This window comes from Nannobrachium achirus (genome assembly GCF_963921795.1).
Source record: "Nannobrachium achirus genome assembly, chromosome: 17".
Classification (NCBI taxonomy): domain Eukaryota; kingdom Metazoa; phylum Chordata; class Actinopteri; order Myctophiformes; family Myctophidae; genus Nannobrachium; species Nannobrachium achirus.
This window is the reverse complement of record NC_137824.1, coordinates 37663714-37686505: the sequence shown is the minus strand read 5'-3', so window position 1 is coordinate 37686505 and position 22792 is coordinate 37663714. Positions and strand designations below refer to the sequence as shown.

Genomic DNA, 22792 nt, shown 5'->3' with positions numbered 1-22792 from the left:
TAAGGCTTAAACGATTAAGGACTTGCTTGTCTAATTATGCAGTGTCTACTTTTCTGATCTACTTAGACAATGACTTCACTTCAAGGAATTTGCCATCTGTGTGTCACATTTGCAATGCAAAATATCACGGCTCATCATTCATCTGCAGCCACAGAGGAGGGAAAGTTGTGTTTATAAATGTCCTTTTATTCACTTATGATTCTGTCCGTGTGGTACCTCCATATTTGGCTATGATTATCAGCATTCATTTGTCACGTCTAAGTGACGTAAATGTCATTTCAAATAAAACGGTTATTATAAATTTCATTTAAAATAAAAAAGTTATTATCAATTAACATAATTGATAGTTGTCTTGGGCATGTATGAATTGTGGTCTAACTAAAAGCAGTCCACAGATTTCAGCAGCGGGGTGTTCGACTGGGCGTCTGACACCATGTAATGAAACTGGGAGAAACCAGGAAGTTTGTTGCATGCTGCACCTGGAATGAATGAAGAGAAAAAGCTAAATTATATTACTGCTGTGTGGAGAAAAACATTTCTGTGTTGGACATTAATTGATCAGTTTAGTCTCTATCATTTAACCAAGAACTCAAATACATTCCCACTAAATGATTTTTTGGGGGGTGAAATCACATTCCTACGCCTCTAGCTCAAATTTCACAATTTGATTTCCATACTTTGATCAAGGCCAATGCTACTTTGGCATGTGTTGTGGCATCTTTGGCAGCAGTAAAAAGGGTTTTATTTGTGAATCCAAACACTCACCATAATGGCCTGTTGTGTTAGCACAGATGATGGCCCCGAAGAACTCTGGGTAATGCCTCTTGATTCTGGAAATGGCGGTCTTGCAGGCTGCTGAGGGATCTACCCCTGCCCTCATGAGCTCCACAGCCAAGAAACTGTTGGCAGGAAAACATGGAGAGTATGAGGGGGGCTGAAGGAGCTCCTTCAAAGCCACCAAATAAGATGAATAGCCATGAACGGGTCGTGCTAACAAACGATAATTATAGAATTAATTAACCAGGAATGACGCATACAACTTCAATAATCTACACATCTAAAGAAGATTGATTGACTTTATTTGATAATTGCAGCAATACATATATTTAACATAATCAAATGCTGTAGAGCCAGAAGGATTATTTAAATGGTGTTAATCTGGGCTGTGGTGTGGGTTGACAATTCTGAAATAAAATACACTTCAGAAGTTAACACTCACGTTAAAATGCGCTACATGACTACTTAAACAGAGGGGTAATGATGACCGTGTACACCGTATCATGCTTTTCTCATTAGTAGGCCTACACTGAAATTTGTGAAGCGTTATTTGAATATCCAGAATTGTATCAGCCCACTTATCTGGAGACAAAGATTTAACCACATTAACCCTGTCCCTATATAAACATGTCATTTTATGTGAAAATGTTTTAAATGTTTTATAATAATAATAATTATTAGTTACAATATCAGATTTACAAGCTCACAACGTGCAGCGATCTTGTAGATCAGCTATATTCGAATAGCTGAAAATAACAGGGCTTAACTGGTTAAGAAGAGTAATGCCCCTTTCTCCCTAAACAACCTATGGTATGTTCTAGGTACCCCATGAGGGTTCTCCCCCAACTGCTCCAGTAGAGCGGCTCATTTGCCATCTGTAGAAGACTGTGGTTGTACTGGGCCATTCCCAGGTGTGAGTGTATCTTTACTGTCGGAGCATGTATCTTTACTGTCGGAGCAGAAAGCAGAGAAGTGCTCAGCAAACCTTCACCTGCATTCACAGCAAACCTTCCCTGGATAGAGTAGACTAAAAAAAAAACACTGCCTCGGGTTATTTTCAAACCCCAGAAACCAACAACCACATTATTTGAATGTGAAATATTTTTCTGGATGTACAAATGGCATTTTTGGGCCAACTTACTCATATCTTGTCACCAAATGGTAGGGTTGTGTTTGCAGTGAGAGGCTAATGGCAGAAATAAGCTTTTATAAATTCCAAACCCTGGTTGACATACTAGTCGCTAAGGTTCTCTACAGAATACAGGTAGTCCTTCCATCGCAGAAAAAATAAAATATGGCTGTAATTTGGCGTTTTCTTTTTCCCTTGACTCTTGGTCACTTGAGACCTGTGTCAAAACAAACTTGTTTTATTTCGAGAATACATGGGTAATGGTATACAGAACATGGGAAGAGATCAAAGTTCAAAGAGATACATTTGTTTTGTGAAAGTTCCAATGGTCCTGGAACCAAAGGTCCAATGGTCCTGGAAACCAATGGAGGGTGTTTCTTCAATCTTTACCTGGGAAGGAAACGCATCATAACATCTCCGTCTCCTGTGGCTGCGGCACCCCCGGCTGTGCTGTCAGCATAGGCCCCAGCGCCAGCGATAGGAGAGTCCCCAACACGCCTATAGGATGGGAACATGAGCTACTGTATAATGGCTTTAGTTTGCAATAAACTCTACCCATACTGTAGATATTATTTGTAAAACTACCCACATATTATGATAGACATAACAGAGTGGATGCTTATTAATATACTGCATGATTATGAATAATAATACAACATCCTTCATAGACCTATAACAATGGTTCCCAAACTTTAGCTCGAGGCCCAGAAGAGAAATTAGATGTCTCTTCGGGATCCAAACAAGTGAAAATATCTACAACCTTTCAATTGAGCTTGCAGATCAGGTATTTTCACGACTACTTAACAGTTTTTTATGTCCCGACCCAATGTTTGGGAATCACTGTGGTATAAAATAATAATGACATTATGCACTATAAAACAGCATACAAATGTACATAGAATATTAGGTTGTGTAGTAAGATCATTGTGTATCTTTTCATATGTACCCTGGAACTTTATGGCTCGCTCCATTGGTTGATGTCCCTGCTGCCACGCCACCATCTGCATTCATTGCAATCATCCCTGGTATGACAATGTAAAAACAGTTATTACTGTTGAGTTTCCATCCTACCAGGACACCTACTATACTGTTTCTTTTCTACCCTACCAGGAGTACTGTTGAATTTATATCTTTGCTAGGACCCCGGAACTCTTCTTTTTTATTTCATTTTCAGTTCTTCCCTATTTTCCATTTAGGACAGAGGCTGATTCTAAAAATGCCTTCTAAATGCTTTTCTGAAAACTTCAAATATCTATAAAAAATGTATGTTGCTATATACTGTACATAGCAAAAACTACCATGCATGCACCTTGTGTTCCAGGTCTTGACAGTCCCTGATTTGACAGCTATAGTGGCAAGGATACTAGCTGCATGCAGTTAATCTAGGTTTGATTTCTAGAATATCCTGGGAATCTTTATGAGCAGGATTGGTCTGGAATATCTACTTAAAAGGAATGGGAGAAGGTTGAATCTGCCACACACCACATAAAACCTACCAATTGTATCATGGGAGTGTATATCAATGTGTCTTTGTGTTCTGTTCTGTCTCAGGGCGGCCCTGGGTTTGTAAGGTCCACAGTACTTGGACGGATCGGGAAACACGTTCTGTTGGAAGACAGAGAATATGCGATCATTCATTTTCGACTCGTTTCCACAACTCCTGGAATGACGTTAATGTGGTGGTGCACACATGCACCGCAGAATGTCGCTCCCCCAGACAATTACTCAAATTTTATGAGATGTGACGAAACAAAAGCCATTGTCATCAAGCATTTCAGCTGTTACACAGCACGGCCAGTTAAACGCCACAGCAATAAATTAAAACGGAGCTGGCAGTCTCGGTATTGTTTGGATTAAACGTGCGGTCAATTATGTACGTCAAAAATAAAGACCCGCCATTTAAACTTTGACTACCAGAGCAGCTCGATCTTGAACAGTATAATGTAATGTAGTCGAAATCACGTTCGCTGGGCTATTGAGCTCAGCACTGCTGGTTGAGAGTGGAGTGCTGTGGGTGGGGTGTAATTTGAAATGGTTTTCTGAACTGTAACTGTCGCATTCGCTGCCAGAAAGGGGCTCCTTTCTGCTCTTGTGTGACCCTTGGTGCCTCGTATACTAGCTAAGAGGTGTGAAGGATTCAGCCATTTGTATTCCACTTATATTGTTCCCAAGTAGAATGGAGTCCGGGTGAATAGGTTAAATGGATCATTTTCACACGGCACTCACGAAACCTATGAGTTTTTGTAGGTAAAATTCCGATTTTGCCACTTGGTCAATTTAGTTAAGAAAAGAATATACGGTAGCCCAGCTCTTTAATTATGATTGGCCGTGGACGCGTTACACCAGTATTACTATGTCCAAACAAAATGTCAGATTTTGTTGCACATTTATGTGTGTGTGTGTGTGTGTGTGTGTGTGTGTGTGTGTGTGTGTGTGTGTGTGTGTGTGTGTGTGTGTGTGTGTGTGTGTGTGTATATATGTCTGTCTGTCTGATTCCATTTTAGGCAAGAAATGGACATGCAGTTCAATACTGATTTCACATTTGCGGCTATTTTAAAAGTTTAACAGTGTCTGGGAGCTTCCATACTCATTTTTGTGCAGGCAGTCAGGGGCTACTTTATTGTACAAATACTTATAGTAGTGAAATTGTTATTTCAAAAGGAAATATTTGCACATCCACTGCTCAGGTGCAGGTGTGTTGGACGGTATCAAATGACCATTAATGAATAAAAAGTCCTACTCACTGCTCTAGCTAAGCAGCATAAAATGTATTCAACACTTTAACACGGATGTTTCGGTCCTTCTGGACCTTCATCTCGTGTCTTACAGAAATGATACCATCACGATCTTAGATAGATAATATTCTATCTGACAGCTCTGTCTAAGTGTTCAATAAATATGATGCTGCTGAATAAGAGCAGTGTGCAGGATTCTTTTAGTTAAAAACATGATTTTATTGGACTGTCTATGATTTTCCTGTTGCAATCGATTGGATAACAGTTGTATAAAAGCAATAAGCCACACAAGGCCATGGTTTACAGTGATTTTACATTAGTTGAGTTTTTTTTGTCGTGCTTAATAACTCCCTTTATCTGTTCTAAATTCACTGTAACCACAGCCTTTTGGGGCTTATATGCTTTAATTGGGGGGGCTCAAAGCTGACTTAAAAGTATTTTCAGCCATCTGGCGAAGGCCATTCCTGCTCCAGAGGGGGTTTGATTATACCACCGATAACAGCCAGTTAGGATCAACAAGTCTGTTTCATGAAGGTGTGCTCATACATTATTCATACAGCTGTCTGTTTTATTCAAAGTTTCACAGATGTGAAAGGAAAACCTTTGACAAGTTTGCTGAAGAAATGATTATAAAAACACAGGTAAAGTTGGTCAACAACGACCTCAGCAACATGTTGTTTTCCCCTTGTCTTTTTAATTAACGGTTTGAAAGTAGAAAGGAGTAATGACTAATTCCAGGCAACTTCAACTGATGTATTTTAATTTGTTTTACTTGACGCACATCTGTGCCTTATTTTATCCTGGACTGTGACAGATGCTTTCGCTTTGAGTTATTATTTGTAGAATAAAGATTGCCCATAAGTAGAGAGGGTTTATATTATATAGTGATGGATTGTGGTTGTATTGGGCATTTACCTGTGAATGTTAGCAGACTCTTTTTTTCCCAAGAAGCACACGCACACAGCAAACATGCAGTGCTGTTGGTGAATAATGGTTGCATTCAAAACTCCATCCAAAGTTGCTATTTATCCTGTGTTATGGCAGCATAGAATGTAATACTAGAAAAGAGTTTGACTTTTTAAAAGAAGCCACAATGTGGATCTGAAAAGCTTCACATCCAACACCAAAGTTATCTTTGTACTGACTGCTGGAACAGGCCCACTGAAGTCCCAGTTTAATAGCAGTCTTTTAGAACCTCAGCGCCTGGAGCCAGGGAAACGGGCATGGATAGAAAAACACGCACCTTGCGATAATTGGGTTGGCAGTTCCCCTTGAGCCACTGTGTGAAAATATTCATGGATTTGTTGGTAGTCAGGTCCTCCGCAAAAAAGCCCATGTTTTCAGCAAACAAAGAAGCTAAAAAGAGGAAAACATCAAGTTGAGAACTCTAGACCGACGTTGACCTTGCATTTTAGAAAATACAATCAAAGGAAGTTGTGGAGGTTATCACATTTTTATTTGTAGATCAATGTACAGTATTATGATTTAATACAGTATGCAATGTGTAAAAAGTGTGCACAGTGTAATTTGTTTTTATTTTTATTAGGGACATTTATTGATATTGTGTGTGTGTGTGTGTGTGTGTGTGTGTGTGTGTGTGTGTGTGTGTGTCAGTCAATACAGCTGTATTTCAAATTATGTTTAAGAGTAAAGTGCAGGTAGGAGTGAACATATGTCAAGAGTATAAGTGTATTTAAGTTTAACAGTTTCAGTTGCAGCTTAGTGGGTCCACTGATTTCAGTTGGACTTCTTTCACAAGTTCAACTTCTGACAAGCGGTCAAGTGCAAAAAAGGTTGTGGTCTTCGACTCTATAGTCATAATAGCTGTGTGTGTGTGTGTGTGTGTGTGTGTGTGTGTGTGTGTGTGTGTGTGTGTGTGTGTGTGTGTGTGTGTGTGTGTGTGTGTGTGTGTGTGTGTGTGTGTGTGTGTGCGCGCGCGTCCAGTTATAAGTAGTGGGGGTGTTACAAGCCCCATAGGACAGCTGAGAGGTGGACAGTGTAGGGGAGACACGGTAGGAAAGCTGAGAGGGAGACAATGTAGGAGGGACAGAATATAGGGAAGCTGAGAGTGTAGGAGGGACAGACCGTGGGGAGACAGTGCAGGAGAGGCAGAAAAAAGGAAAGCTGAAAGGAATACAATGTAGGAGAGGCATAGTAAGAAAGCTGAGAGGGAGACTGTGTATAGGAGAGACAGACAGTAGGAAAGCTAAGAGCGAAACACAGGTGAGAAGAATACAGGGACCTGTTCTGTTCTAGCAGTGTGCGCTACAAAGGATCCCATGTGATGGGATGATAGCAACTCCCAAGAATACGGACTAACACACGTTTTTAAAGGGGTGTGTTCTACTTCCATTGCATTATTAAAGGAACACTTTTTATCAGTCTTATCCCCATATATGCTCCTCAACTAACACTCACTATTAGACGGTACCATTTCTGTCACACGGTGTCTCAGTGGTTGGCTGTGGATAGCTCGAATTTACCTGGTGATTTACATCACAGTCAGGGATTTTAAGCTGATGGAAAAGTTCTCTTCCTGGAGTGTTAGGACACTAAAATAGTAATTACTGTTGCAATAAAATGATGTTTGGGGATTCCCGCTGGCCTACTGGTCCAGGCGCATACCACTTAGGCATTGCCACATTGGCATGGAGGCCTGGCGGCGGCGCCGCTTCGATTCCCGATCCGGACAACCTTTGCCGCGTGTCGATCCCCATCTCTCCCCCCATTTCCTGTCAGTCTACTGTCGTATCCAATAAAGGCATAAAAGCCCAAAAACAAATCTTTAAAAAGTATATATATGTTTGATGTTTAGCTATTTTTTATGCTTTTAAATTATTGTATGTCTTTAAATGCCTTATGTAATGTACCTGCATTTATGTATTAAAGGTGCTATATAGTATACAGTAAATATACCTGTATTGCGAAACCTGAAACAATGAATGTAAAACCTTTTTGTCCTAATATGACATCTATACAAAGACAAAAAAAACAAAAACTAAGTTTCACCATGTCAAAGAATGTCATTAATCGGTAGCTGAGCCTGTGACTGTTCTTATCAGGGAGTGCTCGCGCCATACCTGACTCTCCCACTAGGAGTGTGTGATGTGTGCGTTCCATCACAGCTCTGGCAACTCCAATGGCGTTCTTGATCCTCCTCAGGTCTGCTACGGCACCGACCTCCATCGTATCTCTGCGCACAGAAAATGCAACGCACAGTAACTAGTGGTTCTCAAGCAGTGGGGCCAGGGGCCATAAGGGGGTGGTGAGTTGCTCTGATCGTGGACCCGGTGTGTATTGCAGTGACGTCATTACGTGCGCGTCACGCGTCTCTGACGCATTCACGTTGCCTAGAGACGCATTCACGTCAGTGTCCTTGGGTCCCACGGACGCATTGCCTCCATTGGAGTCCACGTTAAAATAATTTACCACGTTGCGAAAAAAAAAATATTTTAAAAAGTCCACAGACGCCACCATTGTTCATGGGTGAAGGCATGCTACTTTACCCTACGTTAACACAAATGAAATCCGCGTAGAAAGTCTTAAAACAGACGTCTGTGTTTTGAATCCACGACGCCATTTTGTGCGCCACTGAATGGTCACAGAATTCAATGGGTGCCTGAGTTTTAGCGTAGCACCGGGCCGCTCCCTGACCATAGTGGCACAGCGTGTTAGGTGATACATCAAAAAGGGTTCCCCCACAGGACGTGTATGGCAGGGCTCGGCGCAGAAACGTGACGTCACGTCTCTACACTGCAGCTCAATGCTCACTGCACAGACGGACCCGCCTCCTTTCCCCTTCATTCAATAACAACTGGATATACAGTACACGCGCTATTGTTTATAGATGTGGTGGTGGACATTGGACAACGTGTTAGAAGCCACACAGGTCTTCATTGCGTCTTTACAACAATAGCGATGATTAACGTTGTGGTGAACATGGTCAAATAACCTTTATTGGCTCAACTACAACACGGAGGAAGCAAGCTAGCCTAGCATGTATGCTATCTGAGACAGTATGTATGTAGCCTAGGCTGCCTAACTGTTTGATTGATTATAGCGTTTTCGTGGTGGCGCCGTCCCTGTGGTGGTCCGCCGGGGCCGCGGACCACCGCGGCCGCCTGTGCCTTTCCCTCCCGCATCCATAGAGGGGCGGCACGTCGCTCTAGGATCAACCGTTCAAAACAAAAGTAGCCGATCTACAAGCAACCCAATCCACTGTTTTTGACCCAGTCCACTGGTTCTCTGTACAGCAGAGCAAACACAAGCACGCCAGAGAGCATTTCCCCCATTCCATAGAAGCAGTAACAGTACAAACAGGAGACATCATCTCACTGAGAAGATCCATATATTATCGATGTATATAAAATAACAGGTGGCTGTTCATTATGAAGACTTGGTAAAAGCTTCTATCTGCGCCCCCAAGTGGTCAACATCCGATATTACCGGTTCGGTATAAAAAAAAATCAAACACATGACTATTTGGAAGTATTAAAATTGTAAGATTTGGAATTGTGGTTCATTTCTTTCAGACACATTTCTACGTAACATGAACATAACCATATAATAACCAATTCAAGTTGCTGCACTTTGTCAAAAATGACATGCCGCGTAGAATTTTTGTGGGACCCATAAAATATCCCTGGGACTCATCCGAAAGACCCTTCGTGGGTCCCGGGGACTCATTACATTAAAAACCTATTAACATCACTGGTATTGTGTTACTTAACCAAATGAACCCTAGAGTCCCTTTTCTGGGCAAGTCATAATAAGCGAACATTTGGTGAAAACAAGCATCGCAACATGTGTAGATCGCCTATTTTCGGGAAGGAGAGAAGACAGTGGGTTCCAAGTACAGACCCCTGGGGGTCCCTGGTCAACAAAGTATATAGGGTTTAATTGGCTAATATGTCAAGTCCTTCTCAAGACCATATTTTCATGGTTCATACAGCACTAGTTACAAATATGAAACAGACACTACTCTTGATTCACATGAACACCCTTACCCTGCCCCGTGAGAGGGTGGAGGAACTACCAACAGTGAAAAGTGAGTAGAATGTTGTAATTTGTGTCTTTATCATTAGACATTGACACACACCCTATCTTGCATGTTTTGACACAAATAGACTGAATAATTGATTGTGAAATCAACAGCTTATCTTTATTACTTCTCTCTTTGCTTTGTTTATTGAATTAGATGTACAGTATGGGTGCAATATACATAAATACTGTAGGTAGTGTGTGACACTCAACCTGGTACACAAGGTCAGAATACAGGATTTTGAGGTAACCAATTTCCCTTGCAGGTTCTTACCCAGACTTTAACCAAGCCAAACCCACAGTTAAATCACAGCATTTTATTAACCTTATAGCCACTGTGTAAAAACAAAACTGAGAAAAAAGGGGAAAAAAAGGAATTCTCCCATGTGGATCAATTAAGATAATCTTCTAAATGACTAAGCAGTCATGCTGCACGCAGTTAGTGTACTGGAATGACTAGAAATGAAGTTTAGAATAATCTCTGATAATTCTCCTCTAAAGGGATATAATCAACCAGCCTGTGGGCCTAATTTATTTATATCTCTTAGGCTTAATATTAATTAAAACTTAAGTCTCTTGTAATGTAACTTCATTTGACAGTAACATAATTTGTAATCCACCATTATCCCACAAATAATCATCTACTCTACTGTATCCTCCATCGTGTCTGACACAAATGTAATGGATTTTGGTAGTACAACCACCTGCTCTGCTCAGAGTTTGCATCCACCAGAGGGTGCTTGCGTTCACATATGTAAAACAATAACAATATGACTACATAATATTTCTACTGTGTTGTTAGCATGAAATAACGTAATAATGTTGAGAAACGATGCATTTCACATTCTAATTCACACACATGGACGGCAGAGGAAACCATGCATCTATTTTTTTATAATCGATTATTTTGATTAAAGACCTTGTGAAATGAAAAATATGTTTTTCACACTTTTAGAGCTTATCCGTGGTAATCATATGGGCATTCCTAACACTAGATGCCAAAAAAATGGAAAATAAACCATTTTTGTGTATTTTTAAATAGAAAGTTCCTAGATAGCCCATTCTTTATTTCCTGTGAACGGAAACGTGCTGCTTGATAACATAGACTTTTTGGATATAAATGAACCTTGATTACATTCACCCGTTTGATTCCCATTGCTGGCATTCCTCCAAACACAGCTGTTTTTTAATTATAGAGCTACTCTGTTTTGAATTTCATTTAAGATGACTGTATTACTCATTGTAAACTTAATGAGCACAATAAATATGTATCTGTAAACATTATAAGTTAGAATAATATGCAACTTATATAATATGCAAAAGAAGCAGCCTGGTCATGTTTCTCTGCCTTGCTAATGATGGCTACAAACAAAACATTAGGCATCACATGACTCAGATTTTACGTTCCGAAGTGAACACGATATTGCCTTAACACAAAATTGTTTTAATATGATATTAAAATATTGTATTATTTTTGCCGAATGTTCATTTATAATGGCATGGCTAGAATATGGAGGATAGGAGTCTTGGGGTTAACTGTGGTGTATGTATTCAAGGCCCTTTATTGTTCTCAATATACATGAATTCCCTCTGCCAGATCAGCCCGAGCCATGGTCCCCGATCACTGTTATGTGGATGACACACAGCTACTGTATCTTCCTTTCCAGTCTAATAACTCCAGCAGTTTAGAAAATGTTTCTTAAAACATATCTGTAGTCTCTGGTCAAACATATTCCAGCAGCCTGCTTCACCTTAAGCTTGGTTCACTGACCACAAATCTTAATCAGGTGGACAGAAATCTTGGTGTCATTTTTTAATCATCTCTATTTTAAGGGTCCTCTACTCATGCTTCTTCAAGCTAAGGAAATGTTCTAAAATCCAACCATTCCTGTCTCTGACTGACTTGCACAACGTTATTTTAACACCTTAGCGAGAGGGCTCGCCTAATGGGAATCCGACCTTGAGGTTGGAAGACAGAAGAATTCACATATGATCCCAGTGAATCAAGGAATGAGATACACCTGGGCCCTATCTGCTCTGCTGCTGCTCCATGCTCCGCCCCCTGCGGAGTCTATAAATACCTGAGCCCAACAGCAGAGCGACCTCTTCCTTTCTTCTCGTTGGTAGACACAGTTAGGCAAGAGTTTACAAAGTCTAGGCTAGGATTAATTTCCACTAGGCTTACTTCCCAGTGTTTTTCAGCTCGTTGTTTTTCTTGTTACCACGTTTTCTTTCTGAAGCGTGGTCACCGGGGTTTGCCGGCCACAAGAGGCCAGCTCCATAGCAGTTCAGGACTTCGAGCTGCTTCCCCCGGCGACGAGAGAAGCAACAGGAATTCTACGACGGGACCTCGGGGACATGGCCCCCTAGCAGCCCGTCAGTTTCAGAAGAAGGACTTCTAAAACACCAAGAGAGGCTAACGCGACGGGTGCACGCTGTTTACAGCCCCCACCTGGTCTCCGAGGCCTCTCGAGAGTCAGCGGTGCTCTCCACTAGATACGCCGACTACCTCGACCCAATTCCGGGTTACCGGCTCACTCTGCAAGGCTTTCCCCTCCCCCCACTTTATTATGGCGTCTCGTACCGACAGACCCAAGATAAAGCGCTGCCTGGCTTGTGAAGTGTCCATGTCCCTTCGGGACCACCATTTCGCCTGCCTAGCTTGCTTGGGTTATGGACATGCGTATGACGCAGTTTTCCATCCCACACGCAAGGGTGCTTGTGCCGTCTGCGCTAAAATGTCGACGGAGTACAAGAGGACTCGGCTTGACCGCCTTGAAGCGAGGGAGGAGAAGCTAAAAGTGGAGAGAGAAGCCGCCATGCGGGAGGGGACGAGAAGCAGACGTCCTCGCTCCCCCACCAGACACAACCGAGGGTCTAGGGACCGAGACCCAGACCAGGGAGACCCTCCACCGAGGCACAGCTCTAGAGCGGGCTCCTCGGCAGCTTCGCCACGGCACGTGGCAAACAGGTCCCCTCCCCACTCAAGGCACCGGGCTTCGGTCTCACCAGACGGGGGAGAGGGAAATGATTCGGCGTCCTCCTGGCAGGAGTTAGGACCGGAGCCTCAGCTTCTACTACAGGGCGGCGCCGACGGAGAAGACAGCGGCGGGGATGAAGGGTCATCATCATCTTCTTGCTCGTCTTGCTGTTCAAGTTCCTCCAGCGAGGCCTCTATGGACACCGGGCTCGAGTCAGCCCAGCAGCCCAGCGAGGCAGCGGAAACGTCCCCCCAAAATACTGCCGGTTTTAGCAGGTTTCGGCTGATGAAAACGGCAGCGGAGCAGTGTGACATAGCTTGGCCGTCGGACCAAGAGGAGCCACAGCCAGGCGGTTCACTGTACCGCAAGTTTCTTAATAAAAAGGTGGGCACAAAGAAACGCTTTATACCCGAGGCTGAAGGTTTCCACGACCTAATTTCAGAGTCATGGAAGAAGCCTAGGGACTTTAATCCATCCGCTGAGGACCGAAAAGTTTTTCGCGGGCTTGGTACTGTCCACGCAAAAGACAAAGGCTGGGACTCCCTGCCCCCCGTGGACAAAGCGGTGGCAGACTATATGAACAGGGAGCATAACAGGTCTAAACTAGCCGATAAACTCCTCATTTCACGTGCTGGCGATAAGGAATGTTCCACTCTTGTTAAACAGACGTATGTAAGTTTGGGACACACGCTCAAAGCACTCAATGCTTCCTGCATTTTACAGGCAGCTATGGCTAAAGTACTGCAGTCTGCGGATAATACCCCTTCGCCTGAACAGTTGAAAGAGCTGGCTGACTGGCACCAGGAGACCATGCTCCTCAACGAAGCCTCTGCCAAAGAGACGGGCAGGGCTATGGCACAACTAGCAGTCCTAGAAAGGGCCAGGTGGCTCAGCAGAGCAGGGATTAAGGTTGACACTCGCAATATCGTTCTGAATCAACACATTAACCCTAACGGCTTGTTTGCAGACGCTTTACAGCTATTAACAAGTGGTTTTGAGGATCAGCGAAGGGAGGCGGAGGCACTCGAAGCTAGCATGCCACTGTTTTCTTCTCGCCCGTCCTCAGCCCCACCACCACCACCTCCTCGCTTTTCTCATTACCAGGGTGGTGGTTCATTCTCAGCGGAGCGGAAAAAGCCTCACTTTCGTCAGTCCTCGAGCCAGGACCGTTCTGAACAGTCAAGAGGTAACAACCGCCGAGGGCGCGGATACACTTCTTTCTCCTCATCTCGCGCAAAGCGTGGCGGTAGAGATGCGGGGAGAGGAGCCGGGCGCCGGGGAAAATGACACGGTCTGAGGGGCTTGGGGGAAATGGAGAATGCACATCTCCCCCGCCCCTCGCCTCCCAGACAGGGGAGCCCGGCGAGAAAAAGATTAAAAGTCGAACATTGCACAAGAGGCACTGCCCAAGAGAATGTCGATTTAAACATGTGTTCAATAAAGGTTGGTGCGGTCACGCACGAAAACAGTACACTTGTGTCTTTTCTGCCTCCACTGTCTGCAAAAAGAAAGCTAAGAAAGGGGGTGAAGTATCCACGGCCATACGAAGCTCAAAAGCGGCGCATGGCCATGGACTGCGACATAACACCCATAGACATGAAAAGAAAAAGAGGGGACGATTATGTTGTAAAGCTAAGCACTGTGTTAAAGACGAGAAAACACACAACGTGTTCAATTCTCGACTCTATCACAAACCAAACGATTCCTGGCAAAATCTTTATCAATCCGCTAGAGGCCGCTATTCCACAGCTGGAGAAGAGCGGGCAGGGGTTAGGCCCGTTATCCCGCTGTCTCCAGGTTTGGAAGAACTGTGGCGCCCCCCCGTGGGTCATAAAGACAATCACAAGGGGGTACAAATTGCAATTTACGAGCAAGCCCCCGTTGGGAAAAGAAGTGATTTTTTCCAACGCGTCTGGGAAAGCCGCAGCAATTCTCCAGACAGAGATACGTTCTCTGCTGAGAAAGAATGCCATTCGGGAGGTACAGAGGGATCAATGCCGTCTCGGTTTTTATTCCCGGTACTTCTTAGTGAAAAAGAAAGGTGGGGGTGTGCGTCCGATATTGGATTTGCGTGCCCTGAACAAGTACATGAAATCTTTCAAATTCAAAATGCTCACACCAGCCTCGTTAATGCGTATGCTACGCCAGGACGAGTTCTATACAAGTGTGGATCTCACCGACGCTTATCAACATGTGGCAGTGTACCCGCCCCATCGGAAGTTTCTCAGATTCGGGTTCAAAGGGAGAATCTACGAATACCTGGTTCTCCCTTTCGGGATGTCACTGTCACCGAGAGTGTTTGTCAAATGCGTGAAAGCAGCGATTTCTCCACTGAGAGAGAAGGGGCTGCGCGTGGCCGCATATATAGACGATTATCTGATATGCACGAGTTCGCCACGGGAGGCCGCTCAGCACACAGCATATTTTCTAGAACATATGCGAGCCCTGGGTTTCACCATAAACTTGGAAAAGAGCACGTTAGTCCCGACACAAGTGATAGATTATGTGGGATTAACACTCAATTCAGTGACGTTAACGGCCCACCTCTGTCAAGACAGAGTGGAAACGTTTTTGGCTTGCACGAGGTTATTCAAGGAAGGGGTTGTTCTCCCTTTTCGAACGTGCATGAGAATGCAGGGACTCATAGCTTCAGCCATCCATCTCACGAAATTGGGAAAATTGTACATGAAACCTTTTCAGAGGTGGGTGCGAGCGCTGGGCATCCCGTGCACAAGTATGTCACGGCGAGTGGTGATAACCAAACAGTGTGTCGACGCTCTGAGATGGTGGTCGAACAGAGAGATCTTATCAGAAGGAGTGAAGGCGGGGCTCGTCTCCTCCTGGAAAGTAATCACGACAGATGCCAGTCTGTCGGGGTGGGGCGCAACACACAATGGCAAGTCCGCCATGGGGGTGTGGAGCCCCCATCTCAAGACATCACACATCAATTATTTGGAGCTGATGGCGGTGTTCCTAGCACTGCAGCGTTTCGAACACCTCATCAGGGACCAACATGTGTTAATCAGAACCGACAACACGACGACAATGTTTTATATAAACAAGCAAGGGGGACTGAGGTCCTTGAAACTGCATGCCCTGGCGCGAGAGGTGACTCTGTGGTGCCATACACGCCTGGCATCAATCAGAGCAGTCCACATCCCGGGTGTTTTGAACAGAGGAGCGGATCTACTGTCGAGGGGAGGGCCCAGGTACGCGAACTGGTCCCTACATCCGGCGGTGGCTCGGGAGCTGTGGGAAAGGTTCGGCTGGCCCCGGGTGGACCTGTTTGCGTCAGAGGAAAACACAAAATTACCCCTCTTCTTTGCGGACAGGGAACCGACTCCACTGGGGATAGACGCCTTAGCGCACAGTTGGCCCAAGGAGCTACTTTACGCTTTTCCCCCACTAGATCTGATCCCGCACACCATTCACAGAGTGAGGACTCAGGGTCTGAGAGTACTTCTGATTGCCCCGGCCTGGAGCGTTTGGAGGTCGGACATAGCCCCTCTGTTGTTCGACTCTCCATGGAAATTGCCAATACGCAGGAATCTGCTATCTCAGGCAGGGGGGGAGATACTGCACCCCCATCCCGAGCGGCTAGACCTTTGGGCCTGGCCCGTGAGCGGATGAATCTGGAGGCTCTCGGGCTATCGGCAGGGGTCATTGCCACGATGCAGGAGGCGAGGGCTACATCCACCAGGTCACAATATGACTCTCGGTGGCAGGCCTTTGAAAAGTGGTGCGCCCCAAAGGGTGTTGTCCCTTTCCAGGCTCCTGTTACGGAAATTGTAAATTTCCTACAGGAATTGTTGGATAAGGGCCTGGCATACTCAACACTTAAGGTGTATCGTGCAGCCATATCAGCATGTCATGTTGGTGTGGAAGGAAAACCTGTGGGCCAACATGGTTGGATCTCCAGGTTTATGAGTGGGGTTAGGCGTATCCGACCAGTCCAAAGGTCCCTGGTACCACCTTGGGATCTGGTGGTGGTGTTAGACGCCTTATGTTTGCCCCCGTTTGAACCCTTGGAGTCAGTGACTTTGAAGCACCTGTCCCTTAAAGCAGCTATGTTAATAGCCCTCGTGACAGCAAAACGTGTCAGCGACATTCACGCTCTTTCTGTGAGCCCAGAGTGTGCACGTTTTGGTGAATCTAGGGTGGTTCTTAGACCAAACCCGGCGTTTGTACCCAAGAACCTGCTGTCTGAGTGTAACCCGGTGGAACTTCTTTCGTTCCATCCGCCCCCTTTTGCGTCAGAGGAGGACAGGAGGCTTCATTGCCTGTGTCCGGTCCGAGCTCTTAGGGCTTATATGGACAGGACTCGAGCAACTAGACAGGCTGAACAGATGTTCGTCTCTTGGAGCTCCAGGGGCATGGGGAAGCCAGTCACCAAGGTGAGGCTCTCCCAGTGGATTGTAGAGACTATACGGTTGGCTTACTCTGGGATAGGCTTGACCCCGCCCGAAGGGCTAAGGGCTCACTCCACCAGAGGTATGTCGACGTCATGGGGTCTTTGTAGGGGCACCTCGATCCAGGACGTATGTTTAGCAGCTGACTGGGCGTCTTCGACAACCTTTGTCAGTTTCTATAGACTGGATGTGGCCTCTACTTCCTTAGCGCACACAGTCCTCGGGGTGGCTGACAGACGAGATGGAACTCGTTCTCGCGTCCCGACAGAAGAGGACGGTGGATCGCAGTGAGGGATCACTGACCTTCCATAGCGCTTTCATTTTACGGATGGGCCTCGACTTCGCACAATACGGGGGTTTATGCGTCCCATTAGGCGAGCCCTCTCGCTAAGGTGTTAAAATAACTAAATGGTTACGTAGGTAACCTCGGTTATTTAACACCGGCGAGAGGGCTCGCCTGGAGTCCCTTCTTGTCTCTTGCCCACAGGACGAGAAGGAAAGTTGTGTTGAGGTCGCTCTGCTGTTGGGCTCAGGTATTTATAGACTCCGCAGGGGGCGGAGCATGGAGCAGCAGCAGAGCAGATAGGGCCCAGGTGTATCTCATTCCTTGATTCACTGGGATCATATGTGAATTCTTCTGTCTTCCAACCTCAAGGTCGGATTCCCATTAGGCGAGCCCTCTCGCCGGTGTTAAATAACCGAGGTTACCTACGTAACCATTTAGTTATTCATGCTTTATTTTCCCCTGCCTAGACTACTGTAATGCTTTTTATGCAGCTATCAGTCAGAGCTCCCTTCACCTGGTGCAGAATGCTGCTGCCAACTGTTTAACAGGCACCAGGAAATATGAACGCATTACTCCGGCGCTAGCCAAATTACAATGGCTGCCAGTTTTATGCCATATTGATTTAAATTTTTTACTGATCACATTTAAAACTTTAAATGGCCTTACTTCAAATTACAAAAAGGATTTACTGACTCCTATTATGCCTGGGCGTTCCCTGAGATCTGTGGATGCAGCTCTGCTTGGTTATGCGACCGTAACAGCTAATGGTAGTAATTGGTTTATCAAAAATATTAGATTTTAATAAAATAATGCCCCCTCCCCCTTTTTTTAAATCACTTTTAACCTGGCATCTCTACAGTATATTGGGCCTGTCGTTATTATTATTGGCAAATTTTCTCTGAAATCTAAAAAAAGGTTTTTAGTTTTAGTTGATGGGACCTTCCTTACACCATACTTGTACTGCCCGCCGACTCTGATTTATCTGGCCAATTAGCATGACTGAATGTTCCGAGTACATTTAACATCTTGTCAATTAAGTTAATTGATTTAGTTCTAGATCTTTTTTATAATTATATTAATTGATTTTCTTTTCTAATTTATCTATTGTTTGAAAATATGCACAGGTTCACAAAGATCCTAAGCAGTGTTGATCTGGGATCAATATGGCAGCATGCAGACTATCTGTCTAGTAGCCCTTTCATCAGTTCAATCATTAGTGTGTGGCTGTGCATATTCGACGTTTAAATGTTTTGTATCATCGCTATCGGCCTGGAAACCTGGTACACAAATAAATAAAGAATGTGTGTTCTAATGGATCCAATGTAGTTATTGTTTAGTCACCACTTCTTTGTTTATACCCTTCTTATCTTTTTTGGAGCTGTGTGAAGCACAGGCTCCCTATACGTGGCCGTGTGGGTCTGTCTGTGTGTCTGTATGTAGCCTGAACTTCCTAAACTTCGGCACGATACTAGTCCCACAGTTTTGCCACCACACACTCGCGCCATATGTCAAATCGACCGGCTTACTCGGGAATAGTGGGCTAGTAACTTGCTAAGAGAAAGGTTCAATAGTTTAATTGATATTAATTTATTAGTGAATTAATTTTCCCCATTGACTTAGAATGGGAATCGCAAAAACTCACATTCAATTATTTGTCTCTCGCAAACCATAGGGGCTAGAGTTTCAAGACTTGGAGAGGAGGTTCATAATGATTTCAAGGATTAAATAAAAAATAATTGTGTCATTTGGCCGCATGGTGGCGCCATAACACCCCACTTTACGTTTTGGCCTGTAACTCTTGAACCGTAGGTCGGAAAATTAAAAATATTTTTTCCCTGGATTCCTTGGGTCATGACGCATCTCCCCATATAGGCCACGCCCATTTGCGCCATGATAGATTTTCCGCCATCTTGAATTTTCTCCAAAACACACTTTTTGCTCCTTTTCCTACATATTTTCTTCAAATGTCACAAAAATCGGTACACATGATCCACACACACACACACACACACACACACACACACACACACACACACACACACACACACACACACACACACACACACACACACACACACACACACACACACACACACACACACACACACAGCTCCACTTCACACGGGTGTGATTTTTTTATTTTTGTTAAACACTTTCAACCTGGCATCTATATTTTGGGCATGTTATTATACACAGACCAAAATGTTCAAAACATTTACTTGTCTTCTAAATCCTTCTTCTAAATCAGTGCTTCACACTCACAAGCTTTTCATGTCAACGACCCCCACAATTACATGTACATGTTCCAGGGACCCCTCAACAGCAAATATTTGAGTTACAAATGATCCCTTTTTAAAAAGATATATTCAAAGACATGCAAAAAAGAAATCACAATTTTTCAAAAATAGCAGATCTACAAGCTTGCAGCGCGGCACTGTATATCTGCTATTTTTCCAATAGTTAAAGCATTAAATAATTCTAGGTCTAAATAAGTTAAACATGGCATTAAAGTACAATGTGTTTGTGTTGTGGCTGCTGCTCAGCCAATCAGCATGTTGTGGCTGATGCTCACCCATTCATAATCATGGCATCCAGAGTGCTCTCTCCTGATTCGTCAGGACTCCCTCCGTAGCCCACGCTGCCGTCACATTGGTCGGCTTCGCAGCGAGCACAGCCCTTCTCCACCGCATCCAGCACCGAGCCACCCGACTCTAGGGTACTCCAAGCTACATGGCGGTGGTGGAAGAGGAACTCAGATTTACCAAACCAAGTACCAAAACCACATAATCTAGAAGTGCTCTATTTCAAGTCTCATATTCAAAATTTGACTTGAGTAAAAGTCCAAAAGTATCTGCAGCAAAATACACTTGCATTCATTATGAATTATGTTCCATTTAACTTTTTTAGTTTTTGATTTACCTGTGTCACACATAATGTTATTTTTTTTTCTTTTTCTTTTTAAATAGCCAAAGTATAAAATTGGGCTTAAGTGGTTAACGTATATTATGTAATAATAATCTAAGTAACCAACAAAAAAATAAAAAATAACTGCAGTGTAGTCAAAAGTAGGCAACAATATTTGCCTCTGAGATGTTTTGGAGTATAATTATAAAATATAGAAAACAGGAAAAAAATGTAATAAATGTAACAAAAAAAATGTAATTAAGTACAGTACTTAAGTAAATATACCTGGTTACTTTCCACCACTGTACAACAACACAGTGACACACATTGACACAATGCTACTGTATGTAGGCTACAGCTACACTATGGAACAGAACCTTCATGTCATTTAAAGGTTTAAACTAGAGCCGAGAGAGATATTAATCACTTGAACACTAGCACTCTTATTATGGTGTGAACATAGGTGAAAATGTCAGATCTAGTGTTGAAGGGAAAGTACAGAGCCTTATGGGACTAATGGGAGACCCCAGTCTACTCACTATATAGATGACAGTAAGTGGTTAATGTTATGGTATTCCATGACCTTATTGCCATTTTCTTTGTTAACTTCATTGCATAATTCAACAATGTACATCATGTTTCAAATGTAATTTATTTACTTAAACACTTAAATCTTATGTATTTCCATCCCCTATGGGTCTATACGTTGTGGTCTATTGTGACTGTGAGCTTATAGATGCTATTTTCCCCCGAATGTTTGTCCGTTATGAGTTAAGACATGCCCAGAATTGGGAAGCTATAGGGTACATGTGGTTAATGTGGTAACGTGAGATAAAGAGATGAAGTTGGTGACTTAATTTCCTTTGCCCTGTAAAATACAATGAAAATAAGGACATTAAAGAATCCCTTGACACACTATGGCTAGTTTTAATGAATGCCAGAAAGGTCGGGGATTCCCTATACTGGGGGTGACACTTCCAATTTTTTAGGTCGTGATTTCCTAGACTGGGGGTCGACACTTCCCGAGTGACTTTTCTGCGATTTAGGGCGACTTGAAAAGAGGTCATTTTATCTGGCTACCGTTTTAATTAATGTTTCACACGTCAAACCATCATCAGATTGTATGGTAGGCTACCTGAACTGGTCTTATATAAATATGATACAAACTTTTCACATACTGTAATAGAGAGCTGTTGCTCTAAGATCAAACATAGCACCTGCTGGACAGATATAAAAAATAGACAGGATGTAGACCATGGAGAGCTGATAATATCCAACACCTTAGCTTTCACTTACTTAAATGAAAAACTATCCTCCATGCATATTTATGTTCATAATCTGAAAGTCCAACATATTCAGATGAAGTGATCTCCTCTGAAAAGCTATCGGCATAATAACTTTGCCTTGCCACTTAGCCATTTATTATAGTTATACCCCCTGTTTAATGTACCGGTATACTGTTTGTAGAAAGGAAATGATCATTATTGCTATATTGTCACACACAATGTATGCATTTGGTACATAAATGAACAAATGCAATGTTACTGTGTCTATACCAGTGGTTCCCCAACTTTTCAGTGATCCTAAAGAGAAATGACACAGTTTGGGACCCAAACTAGTGAAAATAGCAGATCTACAAGCTCACAACGTGTCACTACTTCTGAAACATTTGTTTGCTTTATAATGTTTTGCTATTATTTGCTTATTATAATTTATAGATTTTTTATTTTCCTTTTATTTTATTTCTTCATGAAATTACTGAAAAAAATCATAGAATTTTGTTTTTAATTAATGAAAGATTTTGCTTTTTGGGAATGTTTATTGAAAATATTTGAATTAATAATAATGGAAAACTAAATGTAGCAAACCAAAAATTAAGGGACCCATAAAAATGTGTCCGACCCACAATGGGTCCCGACCCACTGTTATACTGTAGGCTACATATGCCTACGGACATTGAGTGAGTGAGTCGGTTACTCGGTCATATATGACAATATTTGTCATTATGCCTGGTGAAAATACCCAATCTACAACAATGGCTCACAACGCGACGCATAGATACTGTACCTGCCGCTGTTGCGTCTTTGAAGGGCCATGTATTGATGACAAGCGGTAATAACGCGTGTCCAAATGAAAAGTGTAAAATAAAACATAGTGATGTCAACATTTCTGCTGCAAGTTAAACTGACACATTCCAGGGGTTTCGTCTTCGTTCCGTTATCACTCGATCACTGCGAGCACATCTTCAGCAATCCATCTGTTGTGCAGCAAAATAGGGAAAATTAACAAATACTTGGTTACAAAGAAAGAAACAACTACTACACAATAACCATAATAATAACACTAAACGAGAACTTCTGACTTCCTTATTTTGTCATGTGTGAGTGGGCGGTACTGTTTATTAAAGGGACAGTACGTGATACCAACTAGGCCTACCAACTGTAATGATGCACAGTGCACTGCACACACATCAGTGGAGGAAGAAGTAGTCAGAGTAAAAGTAGCAAAACAACAATACAACAAGAATTGAC

At 43.3% G+C, this 22792-nt stretch overlaps 1 protein-coding gene across 1 annotated transcript; it reads right to left on the bottom strand.

The window, feature by feature from the left end:
* Positions 1 to 13: 13 nt before the first annotated feature.
* Positions 14 to 22621, bottom strand: aga (aspartylglucosaminidase). Its single transcript, XM_080746280.1, has 9 exons — positions 22329 to 22621; positions 19930 to 20083; positions 7722 to 7834; positions 5885 to 5997; positions 3403 to 3511; positions 2853 to 2928; positions 2297 to 2404; positions 766 to 899; positions 14 to 479 (listed from the first exon to the last, which is right to left on the bottom strand). The coding sequence occupies exons 1-9, from the start codon at positions 22426 to 22428 to the stop codon at positions 379 to 381; spliced, it is 1008 nt and encodes a 335-aa protein (XP_080602406.1). The 5' UTR covers positions 22429 to 22621; the 3' UTR covers positions 14 to 378.
* Positions 22622 to 22792: the final 171 nt, after the last annotated feature.